Source organism: Setaria viridis, chromosome 3 (assembly GCF_005286985.2).
Source record: "Setaria viridis chromosome 3, Setaria_viridis_v4.0, whole genome shotgun sequence".
Lineage (NCBI taxonomy): Eukaryota > Viridiplantae > Streptophyta > Magnoliopsida > Poales > Poaceae > Setaria > Setaria viridis.
Genome location: NC_048265.2, coordinates 26,837,213 through 26,856,065, shown reverse-complemented (window position 1 = coordinate 26,856,065; position 18,853 = coordinate 26,837,213). Strand labels below are relative to the sequence as shown.

At 41.4% G+C, this 18,853-nt stretch overlaps 2 protein-coding genes across 2 annotated transcripts; both read right to left on the bottom strand.

Moving 5' to 3' along the window:
- Positions 1 to 884: 884 nt before the first annotated feature.
- LOC140220100 (putative disease resistance RPP13-like protein 2) lies at positions 885 to 3,999 on the bottom strand. Its single transcript, XM_034728940.2, has one exon. The coding sequence runs from the start codon at positions 3,873 to 3,875 to the stop codon at positions 1,815 to 1,817; it is 2,061 nt and encodes a 686-aa protein (XP_034584831.2). The 5' UTR covers positions 3,876 to 3,999; the 3' UTR covers positions 885 to 1,814.
- A 3,002-nt stretch (positions 4,000 to 7,001) lies between these two features.
- On the bottom strand, positions 7,002 to 17,610 carry LOC117847688 (putative disease resistance protein At1g50180). The gene is made up of 3 exons (XM_072292827.1): positions 17,243 to 17,610; positions 16,876 to 17,097; positions 7,002 to 7,501 (listed from the first exon to the last, which is right to left on the bottom strand). Exons 1-3 carry the CDS (start codon positions 17,506 to 17,508, stop codon positions 7,474 to 7,476), a joined length of 516 nt encoding a protein of 171 aa, XP_072148928.1. The 5' UTR covers positions 17,509 to 17,610; the 3' UTR covers positions 7,002 to 7,473.
- Between the last annotated feature and the right edge of the window lie 1,243 nt (positions 17,611 to 18,853).

Genomic DNA, 18,853 nt, shown 5'->3' with positions numbered 1-18,853 from the left:
ACATAGGATTAGAGAAACTGATACACCAGCAATATTTCAATGGCTAGAAACACTATGACCCTTTTGTATCCCCCCCCCTCCTCTTTCTCTTCTCCTTGTAAGTATAATTGAAAGTATATTCACATCGTTGTAGATTATTGAGTATTATTTAGCTATTGATATTCGTGTTGCAATGACAATATAACTAGCCAAGGTAAGAACCTTCAATATTTAGGAAATTAATATTATATTTTTATGCTAATTACTTTTTAGTAAGCAATTTAATTTTATATTGAATATTAATAAGTTCACTCTCACTGTTTTCTACATATTTGATTATATGAATTGTTAAGCTACACAAAAGAATAAACCAATATGTTGATATCTACTTACAATACATTTGGGAGCTTGGCATAAATATTTTTTAAAGCCTCATGTACTTATTTAGAAAGGGAAAGTAGGTAAAAGAATGGAAACAAGCATGCTTCTGTACAGTTGTGGAATACATGAGTAGAGTGCAGAACGAACCAAAGATTCTAGGATCTCCCTTATGGACATTAGACTTTTGGTAACGCGAATGGCATTTTTCTAGAATTTTATTGAATTTGAACTAATGAACAAATAAATTATGTACATAGTTGAGAAGCAACAACCTGGTGCCAACAACTTTTATTGAAAAAAATAAGAATTACTATTCAGAACAAAATCCACATGTCCATCTACTTTGCTTAATACACTACCATTGTAACGTTTGGACTGTAGATGCACCAATTTGCCAAGTTATTATACTAAATTGAGCATTTCATAAGTTATTGGACCAATCCGCACCCATCTATCAAGTTATTGTATTAAATTGAGTATTTTACAAGTTGTTGGACACCTGCCAAGCTGTTGTATGATGGATGCAATTTACTGATGATGGATTGATGTTTTTGTTTTTTTTATAAGAGTTTCTAAAATTTATCTTTTGTTCCTAGCGTACGTAGTGAGTATCACCGTGAAAAATTTAAAACGAGTCTCTAATTAGTAATAATAAGATAAGATGTGTCCATTGGTTGGGAAAAATTGCAATTGAAGTTCAGTTGCACTTCAAAAATAGCATGAGTCCTGTATGAAATACATTCTATTAAATAACAAATAATCACTTGGTAATATATGCATAGATATTGACGCCAAAAAAGCAAACCCTCAAAGGGCGGCCTACAAATTAAAAGAAGAATAATCCGAATTGATGCAAATTAAAACATCTTTGTATTTCGGCATTTAACATTCACTCCATCTTTGTTATATCAGACATTTATATACAGGCTCATGGCAGTGTAAGCATCATGACTTTTTCAACATTATTACATTAGTTTAAATACAGAGAACAACATTGATAGTAACTATGTCAGCCAAATATTATAATAACTGTTCAACACACACAACACAACATATTTCATGGGGGAACACACAATGCCCAAAGTGGCCTGATAATTGCTTTGTTTTTTTACATGTCACATTTGTTTTGTCATAAGTCAAACTTTTTCAATTTTGACTAAGTTTATAGAAAAATATAATTACTAAATTTGTTTCATTATATCCACCATGGAATATATCTTGATAGTGCATATATTTGGGACTATAGATGTTGATATATTTTTCTATAAACTTGATCGAAGCTTGACAAGTTTTATTTAAGACAAAGTAGTTATGACATGTAAAACAAAGAGGGGGTATGTATATAGCCAAACCATACAATCCAGCTATAAGAACCATATGAATCGTAACATCTTAATCCACACTATTTGAACAGCCGCCGATTGGTGCCTTTTTACCTTTTCAGCAGAAAACCATCAACCATCCAGTGGTAGCAACATTTCTTTATTAACAGCATCTTCTTTCTTGAGGTCTACCATGATCCTCATGATTTGACCATGTTCATCATCACCCATATCAATTTCATAATAATGACCTGTGTGGTGGGAGTGAATTTCCAGTTCTTTGAGCTTGGGAAGCACGCTCACCTCAATTTTGACCTTTTCCAATACTTGCACATCAATAATCTTGATTTTCCTCAGACGTGGAAATCTGAGTGAAGAGAATACAAGTTCCTTGTCCTTGTACGAGCCAGGATACAACACAAGGGTGGCAAGAGAGTGCAGCTCAGATAGCTTGCTAATGAACTCTTGTGTGATATTTGTTCCCTCCAACGAAAGCATGATGAGATTAGGTAGGAAAAACACATGCTTATCATCATCTTTGTAATATGAATATGGTAGGTCCCCATTTAGAAACATGAATTTGAGGCGGCGAAGGGAAGAGGTGGTGAAGACACTTGAAGGTATAATCCCATGCAATATGAGCGTCCTAAGGCTCTCAAGGTTATCAAGAGCACCAGGTAAATCCACCACATTGTCATGTGAGATATGCCAAATAGACAAGAACTCAAGATGGATCATCTCTCCAAGCGTCTCATTTAAGGCCTGCTCAAAAACTTTAAGATCTATGGAGTCAAGTGTATGTAGCTGCCTCAAGTTGCCAATTTGCTTAGGCAATTCCAGGGCAAACCCAAACACATGCCTTAGGGTCTTTATCATCCAGAAAGCCCTTGGGAGCTTTCGGACATTAGTTTCCCTGACATCCAATGTTTGAAGGCTAGTGAGCCTTCCGATAGATGATGGGATCTTTGTCACTGAACATGATGTGATGCCAAGGTACTGCAAGTGGACAACATTGCCTATTGCATTTGTCAATTTTTCTCCGATGTCAATCCCCTGCAGATTGATGACACGGAGGTATTCAGATCCATGAAACAACTCTTTTATGTGAGATCTAATGTCTTTCTTTCTCATAGAGCTTACTACCCTTCGTTGAGATAGATGAAACACATGATAAGTTGGGCTTCTTTTGGACCTACGACCATGATCAGGACCTTTAGGCTCTTGTTCATACTGAGAAAAGATAGATCGTAGCTTTGGTAATGGATGTGCCAGGACAGCATATTTCTCAGTGTAGTTCTGTAGAGAGAGGCGACGGGCACTTGTTAATGTAGGGATATCATCACCACTATGGACCTCCACGAAGCTTGCTTCATGTGCTTCAATCTGCAAAAACTCATGAACTTTGTTTTGGATTGTGACAAACATACTCCCAAAACTAGAATCATCGTCCATTTTCACTGGATTGACAAGATTCCTATTAATCAACTCATTTAGGTAGATATAGCCAATCTTCTCCATCGACTTTCCACCTTTTGACCTTATGAATCCCTCTGCAATCCACATACACACTAAGTTGCGTGCCTCAATTGTTGTGTTGGTTGGCAATGCAGCAAAGTATAGGAAGCAACATTTTAGTTCATGTGGAAGATCGTCGAAGCAAACGGACAACATACTGTCAAGCCTATTTGACTGCTTTGACTTAAGGTAGTCAAAAACCTTCTCCCACTCAACAGGGAACTCCTTAGTTTGCACAAGACCTGACAAAAGAACTACTGCCAATGGCAACCCTTGAGTGATTTTACAAATAATTTCACGGTGGTGTTTTATGAAGTTTTCATCCTGCATTTCCTTAGGTAGCCTCTTTATGAACAATTCCATGATGTCTTCTTCTTTAAGTTTCTTTACCTGAATGGACAAATGACGATAGCTGCTTGGTGGCTCTTCTGGTTTACCTTGTGTAATGTGCACTATTCTACTTCCTCTTGCACCTGCTGGAAGGCTAGTAAGAATGTTCTTCCATTCAGTACCGCTAACTTCACCATCTATCACCAGTAAGTACTTCTTTTCTCCCAATACAACTTTCAACATTTCTAGGGCTTTTTCTTTAGGGCAATTCTTGTCATCATCTGTTAGTTGCTGAATAATTTGTTGTAGGATGTTGGTAGCAGTTAAATAAGGAGCAAAGCTCTCCATGGCTTGAACTTCAAACTCTTTCTTCTTATGTATTCTTTTGTATAGGTCTCTCACAAGGGTTGTCTTGCCAATACCACTTTCTCCAAACACTGTGGTCACAATAGGATGATATTGATTGCTCTCTTCTTGTTCTGCTAAAGTACTAAGGGCTTCCTCTAGTAATTTATGCTCCTCCACATATATCACCACACTTGAATCGTGGATATCATCCCTGAGGTTCAACCATTGTATAATTATTACTATTAGTAAAGTACAATCTAAATAGTATGTTTTGAATAATGTTCACGTGTTATCAAAATTAAGTATAGTTATCTATTTATAATAATTAAAAAATGGACATTATATATTTTCAACTCAAAAATATGCACAATCTTTTCTATCCAAGTTTGTCCTTTTTGTTTTTCCTTTCACTGCACAAAGGTTTGATTTTTCTATCCACTTGGGTTACTGAATGTTGCGATTACCATAAAATATTTCATAAAAGACCATTAAAATAGTTTCGCTTCTCAAAATGCATTGTCTCCACAAATTATTATCTCTACTATGTAGTATCTTACACATCTCATTAAAGTCCTTCTCTACGTCAGTACTTTGGTCATCTGAGGCACAATTTTGTCTATGTCATTGCGTGGTTTCTTGCCAATGTAGTAATGATGATTCTTAATGCCGATGAATATGTGTTTTACACAGTTATTAGTTCATGATAATTATAAGTTATTAATCTGCTATGATGTACACGACGATTTAGAACCTCGCCTATGCCATGTGGCTTGCTATGCCATATTTCGTGGATGTAGACCCAGGATTTACTCAAAATGGCTCGAGTGACACAAGTAGGTTCATGGTTACACAAGCAATTGCTACAAGAATTAGTATCTCAACGAAGCAACTGCTATCAATGCGTTCATCATAATTATTCTTTGCACGTATCACTACAAGAAGTGCTAAACTCTTAGTGAAGAAGATTCTGGTACAGAAGGTGTTACTACAATGACTTGTTCAAAAATAAAATCACCATTCTATTGCCTTTTATATTAACTACAATTGCTTGTCTTGTGCTATTATTAGTCAAGTAGAATTGTCTTGTGCTGTTATTAGTCGATTAGAATATAATTATTGACTGATTACTGTAGTATAGTAATGCAAGTGATGTAGTATATGTAGTTCATTGAATTCATCTATATATTTTCCTATTTATGCTGTCACATTTGCTGAACAAACATCTAAAATATATTGCTTAATGTGATGTTTCAAACAACTGGTCAATAAAAAGCCATCTGTTTTATTTATCTAAAATGCAGTGATGTAGCATATGTAATTAATTGAATTCAAATGTATGTTTTCCTATTACGCTGTCCCATTGCCTGAACAAACATCTGAAATATATTGCTTAATGTGATATTGCAGACGCCAGCCAATAAAAAGCCATCTGTTTTATTTGGTTTTTTAATTTTTTAATACGAAAAATTAACATAATTACAAAATAATATGCTAGGTCTCGGAAATTGCAAAAATATACCCCAGTCATCTACTAGGTAGATGAAATCATATCTTCATCTCGCCAGTAGACGAAATTTGGTTATTTTGTCGAACCAACAGACGAAAACCCTATTTCTTCTAACCACTAGAATATTTTATACCACAGGTAAGAAGTCACATAGGGCACACTATTTTCATCGGGCTGTTGGATGAAGAAATCTGATTTCGTCAGCCCGTGGCCGATAGATTTTCTCTCACGCAACCCTCTCATTTTGTACCGTATCTATGGTGACCTTCTCTCTCTGTCGACGGGTACAGCTGCAGGCGAGCGAGCTGGGGAGCGGGCGCAGGCCAGGGTGCACAGTGCAGCACGGCGCACGTGGGCCAAATAGTGTGGTGCGCTGCGGGCTCGCGGCCGGGGGAGCGCAGCACTGTCGAGGTAGCATGCAGGTAGTTTTTTGTTTGTTTATATTTTAGATTTATGTTTTGTTTAGGGTTAGGATAATTTTAGTTGATGAAATGTAGTTTATATTAGTTGGTAATAATGAAATTTAGAGTTTACAAATTAGGTTTATGACAAATTTAATTTGTTGTCATATTTAACTAGTAGCTCAAACTTGTGCCAGGTGATAGCCAGGTCGAGCTCAAATTAGATTAGAATATTCTATTAGAATGGATCTCATTTGAGTATGTCCCCTCAAATCACCATTGAGCAAGCCGAAGTTGCTAATATAAGGTATTTGATAGATTGGTTCATGGCATTATTTCAGATGGATATATACAAGTATTTTTTTGGTTATGATTCAATCCTTGTGTCTCGAGGGTATGAGTCCAGTCATGTATGAGCTCAGAGCTGCTAACCGAACATATAAGTGGAGGAAATGGGTGCAGACAGTGTAATATTCCATTAACTATCCTAGTTAAGGCATGTCCAAAAGAGTTTGTCAGAGAGGAAAGCTCATCGCAGGCAGCCAAGAACAAGAGCATTTGTGGGGTTGATGTGTCACTAGAATAGTTGGAGATCACAGAGGAAGGTGCCGTTCGGAGGGGGTAGATGATGTTGATAGTGTGGCTGATGGTGGATACGAGGCCAAGAGATTGTTGAAGAGTTAGAAACTGTTGACTGCAACACCATGGAAGAGGAGGAAAATTTGGGTGAGGAAGAGGAAGATGATGTTGAAGTTGGTGATGAAGAAGAAGGAATTGTGGACATAAATTCTCCTATTCTTGAACAATGGAATATGGCAGATGCATCGACTATGGAAGCTATGGATAAGAAGGATCGGAGTCTCCGTACCATTATGGTTACAGCATGATTGATGTGAATCAACTATTTCCAAATAAGCAAGAATTAAAGGACACTGTCACAGTGGGTGATCGTGTTACCGAGGGAGGTGTGGGTCAAGACTTCTGGCCCATCAAAATACAGTGTCAAGTGCAGGGCACCTAGGTGCAGCTTCTATGTGCATGCATACAAGCTGAAACTTGATATCCATTGGATAGCTTCTATAGTGAAGAATCACAGTTGTACGTTGCAGAACTTAGGGAAAAGGCACCATAACCTAATGATGTCTCTAGTTGCGAATGAACTATATAGTGAGATAATTGAAAAGAGGGACATGGAGTGGTCGTTTATCCAATGAGGAGTACGCTGACAGTTTCAAATATGATATAACTTATCAGAAAGATTGGCGGGTAAATAAGATTACCCTCGAGAAGCGTTAGGGTACATATGAGGCATCCTATTGTAACATGCCCCATGTGTTTGATAGCCTGAAGGAACGAAACCCTGGGATGTACACCGCATTCAAGGAGACAGTATACCAAGATCAACCAAGGGTGTTCAGAGGTACTTTCTTGTCTTTGGGCCCATGCATTGAGTCATTTAAGCATTGTCCTCTAGTGCTTTTTTTGTGAATGGGGCCTTCTTAATGGGCAAGTATAAATGACAGCTGTAATTGGAGTTGATGTAAACCAACAGCTACTTCATTTGTCTTTCGCCTTCCTTGAGAGTGAGAACAATGAAAGCTGGTTGTGGTTTCTTCGGCATCTTAAGCCTGGTGTTGCGTTTGATTAGCCAAATGTTTGTACCATTCATGATCGGCTTGTTGTCTTACTTTCAGCAGTGAAGTCTTTGCAAGAGGATCCTGTGGAGCCATATCCGTGGTTAGACTTATAGAGCCGGTAGTGCATGCGCCATATGGTGGTGAATTTTGTATATGAAATTTAGGAGTAAGAAATTAATGATCATGTTTAAGTTATTGTGCATCCAGAACTAGAAAGGAAAGTTTAATGCACTATGGCAAGAGTTAGATAAGTTTACTACGGCACATGTCGACAAGATGAGCAAGAAGCCATTGATGAATGAAAATCCTAGGATCACACCAGGATTACCGCCACTCGGTGAAGGGTTAGATGATCCTAATGTTCAGTGATGGAGAGTACAGAACATCATGTGTTTCTCTCATTGGATAGAGGCGGAGTCCAAAGAGAAGTAGGCGTTGCTCTTTAACACAGTAGGTGCAAGGTGGAGCATTATGACTTCAATCCTAGTTGAGGTTTACAATTGGATTATAAGTGGCTTTTGTGGTCTACCCCTTGTTGGAATTATAGAAGGTATGTTGTATGCCATAATTGGGTACTATAAAAAACGTATCAAATTCTTTTGTTAGGCTTGAGCATGCTGCCCTGCTTCCCCTTATGCGTGAGGCAACGTGCGAGGATGCAGCTGATGCAAAGGAGTTAGATGACGACCAACCTGAGTAGTCGAGATGTTTCCCTTATGACTAGTGCCAGCTCTCAGCATTGGTGGACTGATGGAGGCCCATTACGCACACCTTCCACGTGCCGTTTAGTAAGATGACTAGGACACTAGAGGATGTGTCCATTCTCACCGACCTACCTATACATGGTAGGCCTATTGGGCCCTCCGTCATTCACGTGGGTTGGTGTGAGAACTTGGTGAAGAGATTTCAGGCTGTTCTACCTGAGCCCGTGGGCCTTGCCATTGCAGCGAGCAAGAAGCACGACTTGTAGTTCTAGTGGCTCAAGATATTTAGAGTAATGGCTCAAGATGTTCAGAGTAAGTTAAGCATAAATCCATACACTGTGCTATATTATTTGTTTCAATAAATTGTACTAATGCACATTTGTTATGCAGTTGGAGAGGATGGCGGAGGACCCCACACCCTACCAGATCACTCATCACTTTGAGGTGTACTTGTTCTTGTTGTGGTTGTTTGATTGGGTGATGTTTACCAGCTCGCACTCACACATGGCTTGTCTTCCTGAAGCATCAACAAGATGAGCCCATGGTACCATAGCCACTTTACCCTAGTCACATAGGTCGAGCCCTTCACTAGGCGGTATGTGTTGAACAACTTCCATTCGATTATTCCAATTTTGCCCATTAATTAACTCTCATTCTTACATTTTCATAGGATGACTTGTGAATGGAGATAGAGCAAGAAACAACACAAGCGGTAGTGTTGCTCGGTCAGTAGGACTCAAGTGCAGCCTACGATGATGTCATAGAGATGTTCTCCCGGCTAGACCATAAGGCAAAGCATATTATGGATATTGTCACATGTCGACATACAGATGATGTCGTCAAAGACCGTTGTGTGCCAAGTACCAGGTATAGGCCGCCACAACCTACTACGATGGTGCACCGACCTTTGTACACAGCTTCTCCCTTGAGCAGCCAGGAGGTTCGATTTGGCAGGACACAGCCTTACCATGGACACCCGTGCTAGCCAACGCAGGTCCTTCTACAATTCAAGGGGCCCATGTCTACCCCCCAAGCACCTTTGTTATTCGGGGTCCCACGGCCAGTTTTGCAACCCACCATTCCTGTACGTGGGTTTGCTGGATATATCACTATTGTGTTTAACCCCGTTCTAGGTCCATGCGTCATGCATCTCATTTTGTATTGCATTTGTTTTGTTCATGTGTGTTTCATAATTCAATGATGTAATGTGTGTTTTTAGTTTGTAGTTCCATCGTAGCACGAAGATGGGCATGGTGCTTCAGAGTCCTTCTACGTGGCCTCTAAGGGCTACAGAGGCACACAGCGGGAGATGGACTACTGACAACTCTTCTCGTACCCGCAGCCTATGGAGCTTACGCATGAGATCCTAGAGGAGGTGGTGGTACAAAGATGAGAGATTAGGCCTACCACCCGCTTCTCACCATCATACTAAGACAAGCCTAGGGCACCCGTGTCGGCATAAAGCCGAAGCAGCCTTTAGTTCAACATTAGGGCCGTGGTAGGGGTCAAGGATAGGATGAGGCATAGGTGTATCATTATGCTGCAGACTATGATATGTAGGCCAATGCTCAAACTTTGATATGTAGGCAGGTGAAGGATCTAGGCCCATAAGCATTGTGCTATGATGATTTTTGGTGATTAATGACAACAAGATGCATGGAACTAAATATTTCCATGAGATGGTGTATTAGGTTGAGTTTTGGCATCAAGATAAAGGTTGATAGCTAATTGGTTGAGGATGAATAATTTGAGGTTGTGATTGATGACAACAAGACATTATGATCAATGGACACTTGTTGAGAAGGTATGAAGAAATATGGACATGAGATGTTGAATTTATGGAAATAAAAAACATGAGCATTATTATTTTGTGATCAACAAGTATTGTGTTGAATGGAGTGAATGATAAAGTGAATACATTGAAGATGCAGGATACAAAGTGGTTTCATGTGGCATATGGTGAAGGGTAAGCATAGGCTCGGTGGCGATGGACCATGCAAGGGTGAAGGGCAAGCGAGGGAATTGGCGCCGAGGGACCAAGGCAGTCGTGAAGGGTGAGTAAAGGCTTAGCATCGATGGACCATGAGAAGCCATGTGAAGCTATGGGTGATCCACATCATTTACACGAAGAGTACAAGAAGATATAGCAAGAAAGCAAAGGATATACTTCACATGGCAAAGGACATAATGTGGCTTAAAGAAATGAAAATGAATGAACATCATTTGTTGATGAGAGCCAAATGATGTGGTAAAAGTTAGAAGGTGGAAATCATGTCTTGATCGACATCAAGTGTGTTGATGAGATGAAATGGGTGGAGCCCTTATGTCGATGAACATCAAGTGCCCTAAAGAACTGATAGTGATGGACACAATATGCATATGAGCATCAAGCTAGACCCAAATGGATTTGCGCAAGGCAAAGGTATGATATGTAGGGCATTTTAGTTTTGCTAATCTCGGTGATTACTGGAGAAAAGGCCAGATTGATAACATAGAATGTTGTACCATTAAGAGGGGTCTTGATGATGCTTGAGTCTTTTCTAGGTGTTTAAAAGCTCAATCTTGCATATGCATTCTAGCCTTGTCATGGAATTGGTAGGTTGCAAAAGTTGCAAATGGTTGACGGTAATGGTGTGTGGTGGATCTTGGATTGCAGTTCTTCTTTGATCCATTGTATCTTTGATCAAGCATTTTGTTGGGATGCATATTCCTCTAAACGAGCTTTCCATAGAGTCTAGGATCACCTATTTCAATTTGGACATCGAAGTTAAAAGTTATGGTCCTTTTACCAAGCCTTGGTTGTGCTGAAAATAGAGTTGTGGATGGTCCGGCCCAGAGGGGTAGACGGTCTATTGGTATGGATTTTGGGGTTGGACAGAAACATGTTGGTTCTGTGCTTATATTAGGAAATGGTGTGCTATCGATTTTAGGGTTGGATAGGAACATATTGGTTCTATGGTTGCAATAGAAAATGACTAGTGGACCATCCGAGTTATGTACAATGGACTATTCACTATAGACATAACGGTCCACTCCGAAGTCTGGACCTGTAAGGATCGACAGTCCGTGAAAACTCTATTTTGACAAGATTTGAATGTAACAGCTAGTTTTGGAGGGGTGGCCTATGTATACTCAGTTTCCTACAAGTTTGTTAAGTGTTAGGCATCCCATTGAGCCTTCCTGAGCTTGTACAAGTCCTCCCACGAGTTTTTGCACGTGTTGCACGTAAGAGACGGTGAGAGGAAAGATTCAAGTGCAGTTGCATAAGAGATTGAGCATTAGGCACTTGGTGGAGACTTATGTTAGTCTTAACTTGTTACTCTTAATGTTTGCCAGCACTTAGATGACATGTTGGTGCTGTGATCAGTGATCTTCTCAAGTGAAGCTTGAGAGAAGGCCCGGTGAGCTTGTGGGAGGCATTGTTCTCACCTCACCGGAGTTGAAGAGCAACTCTAGTGGAATTGGGGTGTGGAGCAGTTCTTTGATCTTGAGCCATCTTGGATTAGGGGTGATCGGCAAGTCGCTGAGACCATGGGACAAAATCGGTGTCTCCATTGTGGTATGTCTACTTGAGCTTATTTACTTTTTGCAATTTCTTTCAATTAGTTTACCTTACTAGATGAACTTGAATTGCTTGCTTGTCACCCTAGGATTGCAAACCTTGATCTAGACATAGGGTGCTGGTGCACATAGTTGAGAAATTGAAGTTTGGGGCTATATTCATATTTTAGCTGATCATTTTAATTCCACTATTTGTCAGTTAAGTCTTGCTAGATTTTTTTTGAATTGACTATTTAGCCCCCTTTTAGTTAGCCTTCTTGATCCTATAGCGGGTGTAGCCCTATGATGTCAATGCAGGTTCTTTTGCTTTACTGTGATAGATATGGTCCATGCACCTTGTCACAGGCATTCTATATAACAAACATCCATGCAACGTTCAAATGCAATACTACCACTATCCAATCCTACTTCAATTGTTGTAGTGATATTGCTTCTCACTGTAAGAAATGTTGTTATGGAGGGATGATCGAAATGGGATTCCACCATGGAATGAGTGCCCCAAATACCACTGCAGCTTCCGTGTGTGGTTGCAAGTATGGGATACCTCGGGGCAACAAAAGGGGTGTAGGTACTTCAAGTGTCTTGACATTGATGAAGATTTCAAGGTTTGTCCATTCGTAAAACTTTTTAATATGTTTTCAATGTACACATACATACAACTAACCACGAATGTATATGCAAGCTTGAACATTCTTGGAATGGATCAACAGTAGGCCTGTAGGGAGGGTGTCGTTAATACCAGAGTAGGTAGAGACCAAAGGGCAATACTATGTTAGGCATACTAAGGCTACAGAGGCGGCACATCTTGCTCAGCTTGAGCAAGAGCTGAGCAAGAGCGACGCATCCGCGAACAATAGATCCATTTGAAGGGCAAAGAGGATGAACTGCAGAGGCGGTGTGAGCAGTTAGGTGCCCGAGACACAGCACTGAAACAATAGGAGGGAGAATTTGAAGCTCGTCAGGCACAACTGCTCCAAGAAGAATAGCGACACAAGAATCTGAAGAAGCAGGATGGATAATGTTCCTTGAAAAAAGTGAGGATGGGGAAAGTCCGTTGATTCAACCAGTAGAGCCTTAGTTGTGATCTAGCAATTTACATTACCTAAGCCATGATATTCTAGACATGGTGCCATTTAGATTTGTCATATTGGGTGCCTCACATGCCATTGTACTGTTGTTTGTATTGTGAAAACATTTCATGTTGATGCTTCAAGTACTCTCCTTTGCTGCATTTAAAAAGTGCATGCTAAAGCTCCGTTGATATGAACCATCACTAAAAAGTCTAGTGTATAGACTTAAAGGACCCTAAACATTAGCTTTTTCTATTTGATGGGACTCTAGCATGGATAGGTGCATGATAAATAGCCTTTTAAGTATGACGGGACTACACCAACAAGCCCAAACTGCACATCTACCTCAGCCTACACGCTTTGCACGGAAGCCTTTTTAGTTAGATGTGACTCAATGCTCTTCAAAGTGGCCTATGCTATGTACCACAATGCTCTTAAAATTCCTCCATATCTATTCCTCTTCCACCACCACCACTCAACAAACTCACAATAAACAATGGCTGCAACAGCAGGGCGAGGACGTGAGAGAGGGCGTGAGAGGGGCCAAGGAGGGGCTCCTCCTCTCCCTACCATCACATGGTTGGGTCCGTTTGGACCAGCGGAGTATGAGCCACCAGTGGACTAGTTCCCTTTGGAGGAATGTCAGTCGTTCCTTCTGCCAAAAAATCTTAAGTCTTATGATGACCACAACAATGTGTGGCCACAATGCCACCACCACAAGCCTTACGTCAAGCAGATGTACGATGACTGCGATGATTGTTGTTGACGCTTTTCAGATACCCTATAGGATTAGTGAGTAATGTTGTCCCTCTCAACTAATGACATCACATGCCCTAACACAACCTTGTATGCAGTTCTACCTTGATAAAGAGAACTTCTACTTTACAAAGTGGGTCGACCCTCCCATTCTGGAGCACACCAAAGAGTACATCAACAACCTGAAGTGTAAGATCTTTGATATACAGCAGTAGGTGGAGAGCCTCAAGCCGATGTGGAAGCAAATGCTTTTGTCATTAGCATCGAAGGGGACCCCATTTTTCTAGATCCGTGGTGCAAGTGCACGTACCACCGAAACAAGGATCGTCCTCCATCTCCACTGTCCTCTGGTGGTGCTGGATTCTACAAGGCTAGCCCCTCCCAATTCTCCTAGAGTAAGTACTACTAGTTACTGCTGCTTTGGTTTTACACCCGGCTCTCTAAATTCCCTAAGGCTCCATTTGGATGTCGATACTATGGGGCTTGGCATTGAATTGGTCTCAATACCAAATCAGAGTAGTTTTGGAAATGGGTCACAATACCAAAGTGATTGTTTGGATGTTGATGAAATTGCGAGATGGAATTCAACAAGAGCACGAATACTGATTCGTGTTTGGATGTGCATGGAGTAAGATTTGGCATTGACTCATCTTCTCTCCCCCACTGCTCTTCCCATCACCGTCGGTAGCTACGACCACCCACCAGCTCCTCCATGCGCCATGGACACCTAGATCCACCAACGACGAACAGAGGGGCACTGAGCCACGACCAGCCACCGGCTCCTCCTTCATGCGCCATGGACACCCAGATCGACCAATGACGAAGATAGGGGCACCGAGTCACAACCACCCCCCAGCTCCTCCATCCACCATCCGTGGAGATGAGGGACACTGAGCTGCTGCAGCTAGGGACGGTGAAGGGAGGGAAAAGGAGAGCGGTGCCAGCGAAGGGAGGCAAGGGAGGGGCGTGTGTGGCTTGCCGGTGGAGGGAGGTAGGGGAGGGGCGGCTCGAGAGAGGCAGGGAGGATGTGGCCGCCGGCAGAGGGAGGCAGGGGAGGATGCAGCATGCTAGCAGAGGGGCGTTGCGGCTCGGCGTGGAGGAAGGCAGGGAGGATGCGGCCGCTGGTGGAGGGAGGCAAGGGAGGATGTGGTGTGCTGGTGGAGGGGTGGCGCCGCTCGCCATTGAAGGAAGGAGCAGAGGTCTAGAGGGGCGACACGGCATGCCATGGAGAAGGAAGAGGGTGCGAGTCTGTGAGAGAGACAGAGATGCGGGGATGGGATGAGCAATGATTCCAGTGAATACGGAGGGGGTGAGCTTGGTATCGAGGGGAAGGGAGTGTGTGCGTGATGAATATCAGTTGGCATTGGAGTTGATTTCTAATTCTGAATTTTTGGACATCCAAACAGTCGGCATTCGAGAGTTTCAATGCCAATTTCCAATTCTAAGGCTGAATATCTACATCCAAACGCAGGCTAAGGCATGTTAGGTTTAGAAAGGGCGTATGTTTAGATTAAAACGACGCTGTACATGCTATGCAACTTGTAGTAGATTGTTTAGGTAAGAGGTGGTGTCCGCATGTTGCAAACTCTATAGTCATCGTGCTACCATCGGCAACAATGTACCGGGCACGGATCCTCTTTGTCATGTAATTTCACTGCCGGGAATTGCAGCTTCAATGGTTCGGAAATTTCAAATGCATGTTCAAGTCGTCCGGCATGTTGCCATTCTTTGTTTTCATGTCAAGTCGACCGGCACGTTGCCATTCTTTTTTTTTAAGTGGAACAAGATTTCGTCCGGTCACTACACGAAATATGGATTTTGTCATGCACAGTATATGACAACTATTTTCGTCATGTAGTTTCGTTCAATGGTTGGATTATATATATTTCATCCGCCGATGATATACTAATTTCGTCTACTTGGTAGATGAAATTACCTGTTTTTGTCCAGCTAGCATGCAAAAATATGATTTCTTCTTCCAGTTGACGATAGGGGTATATTTTTTAAAATTTTCCAGCTTGACATATTATTCTGTAATTACATTAATTTTTCATATTAAAAACTACAAAAGTCTTTTTTATTTATCTAAAATGCATATTGATGATGGTGACAAAAATGGCTGAGTGCATATGGTTGGAATACTACAGACAATTTTTTTTTGGCACTACTAGCGCCTGGACGTCCGATGGAAAATTTCCCATCGGATGCACCGACGAAACATTAAAAATCACCTAGTGAAACATCAGCGGTTACTGTTGCAACATGAAAAACAATGCGTAAAAATGACTATATGGTTTGACTCTAGGATAGAAAGTTCCTACCACAACATAAACACTATGTTTCATGCAACATTCACCATGAAACATGTATAAATAATAGTTGCAACATCGATGTTTAACTATTGCAACGTATGTCGGAGCATCCGATTTTTAAAAAAAATTTCGGACATCAATTCTATAGCATTACCGTTTTTTTATATCTGCTTATTTGAAGAAAAATCCGATGGTTCTTCCATGATGGTCGTCTATTTTAAGACATTAAATTCCGATGGTTCTTTACATTCGACTGTCTGCAAATTGCATCAGTCATCAACCCCCCTAATGATGATTGTTTGATATTTTCAGATGGTTTATATTTTGTTAAGACAGGCGTTTGTGTTGCCATCTGTATTATGATATGAAATCACCGCCGGATACTACAAGACAGATTGTAAACTGTTCGGGAGATGGCGCAACTGCCACCTATGTGGATTCTAACGGAAGCTGTACCGGAGGTGTGTGGGTTAGGCTTGCAACGTGGTGGTGCGTGGCAGGGATATAAACAAGGAACAGACCCCTTTTATCTAAAACACTATAAACTTCTCAACACAAAATGTAGAAGTTTCAAATTAGTTCCTAGGATTCTTCCAGAATTCAATACACGTTCAAATGGGTAAGCAACTTATATGTCACTTGGCATTATTTAGAACTTAATGTATGTCAACCTGTTGGAACGTTTAAACTTGTTTAACTTAAGCTAAAATCTTGTCTACATATAGTTTTTAAAAGTCAGGACACCTAAGCAAAAGTATTTCTTCTACGATTACAAGGATGACATACCCGAACCTCTAGCCCCACAAATGTGCCTATGCTCACACACTGGTCAGTATAACTCAGAAAAAGCACTTGCATGTGTATAAATTATATTCCGTTAGATTTGTACCACATAGTGGGTGAAATCATGCCTTGACAACTCCACCACACCAAGAAGTAGTTAATTAAATTATTATCTCGTAAGCACAAGCATATTTGGGACCTATAGCACGTAAAAGGTACTATCAAAATATAGTTATACTAGTATAAAACGTAATTATGTCAACACTTACAGCTTTCTATGGGTGTAAGGTATAGATGCCGTGGTAGAAGGTTTCCATGTCACATCTGTCTTCTTATCCGCATCATCCATCTTGTATTTATCTTTGTTTTCAATGATATCATCAAGCCTTCGGTTGATGGCCTTAATTTTTCTTGATAGGCTGCGTCTCATCCGTATTTCTGTTGTAAATGTTGCCAGGCATCGCATAGTAGGACGAGCCCACCTTGGGTACCTTCAGAATGCATATATGTACATACAATAAATTAATTAAACCAGACGTTTGGAAACATTTCTGGAGCATAAAAGCACTGCTCAATGCTCATGCAATTTTGTGGGTTGTGGGCTGACATATGACTGTTTTTGAGGCCCATACATACCTGGACTTGTCCACATGGAGATGGTAATGGTCGAGGGCGTCCTCGGCGTCGAAGACGGCGTCCCGCGTCTGCTGCGTCCAGACCCTCGTGATCTCGTTGGAGACGGCGCGGCGCCTGGTGTCGGCCTCGCGGAGGAAGGCCTGCAGCCACATGAGCTTGTCCCGGAGCCTGTGGATGTCGGCGTTCACCCCAAACAGCAACCGGGCCTCGCCCACGGCCACCTCCTGCAGCCTCCCGACCAGAGGCCCGATGATCGCCTCCGCCATCCCGGCCGCGCGCGCGATCCTTCTCTTCCTCTCGGTCTAGCACGGCTCACGGCTGTGTTCTCCTCCAGCTACGTGAAGAAACCTGGCTAGCTTCCAGAAAGGAGACAACACATTTGTATTGTACGCGCACGGTGGCGTGTGCATGCGGGGGAAACTAGATGGTCGCTTCGATTCGCTGCTCAGGGGAGGCAATGGTCTGATTCCTCGGGTAATTGGGCGTGAAGGAGCGGTAATGCTGATGCGTTTGGTCGTTTATCTGTCGGTGCTTTTCGTCTTGACACATGCGTGCACCGCCGGGCTCCTATATATGCTGCGAAACAGAGGATCTACTAAGAACCTGGAATGACTTTTACGTCTGCTAATATTATCGTGGCTAGCTGCACGCATACTGCAGGGTGCGTTGTGTGCTAGCTCCTTTTTCTCAAAGAACGAGATATGGTACTGTGCCACATATATAAGCTCACAGCTAGTTTGGGAGGACGTTACATAAATACTCTGGTAGATATAGGAAAGTATGGTTCTTGATTCTTCTGTTCGATGCTGAGATTATGATGCAAGTTATCTTTTTTCCTCTTGCAAATGATAATTACATAGCTAGGTTGTTTGTCAGATATTATACGTTGCAATTTTTAGTTGGTTCTCATAATTAAATGCATTGCTTTTAAATTTGTTCGGTGGAAAAAATGACGTAGATGCAATAAGCAACTCGGTAAGACTAAGAATTTTAAGTAGCTACTCCGTCCGTCGGTATTTCTAAATTCGTATTCTTAACTGTTGACTTAGATATACACTATGACTAAACGCATGCTAAAATTTATGAATACAGAAATACCAAAATATCCTACGATTTGGAACGTACAGGGAGTATACATCAGCATGTAAGGATAACTGACAGTTGCACGATGCGCCCTCTGCAAAATTCTTTCGCAGAAATCGCTGACTCCTTGCCCCGATGTCCCCCGGATGTGACCAATTGGCCATGCTGCCTACAATGCCCCAATTTAACTATTTTAATTACGACTCCGTACATTGATTTCAATCGTAATTATGTCTTTCATGGTCTTTTGAAATGTTACCTCCATAATAAATTTGCATGTCATTTAACAGTGTCACAATTATTCAGACTGGACCATGGTTCCAGTTGCGTAACTTCAGAAAATGGATGGGATTGTTTTATGCTTTGCTCGGGCACTACAAAAGTATATGCTACGGTTTGGCTGCAATGTTTGTGTTCGTTTACATGATGCATTTTGGCATAATTAATGTTTGTGTTTGTCTTTTCCCCCATTGTCGGCACCGTTGGGTTGGACCGGTGGCACGGGAGGTGCGCCACCTGCCGCGGCAG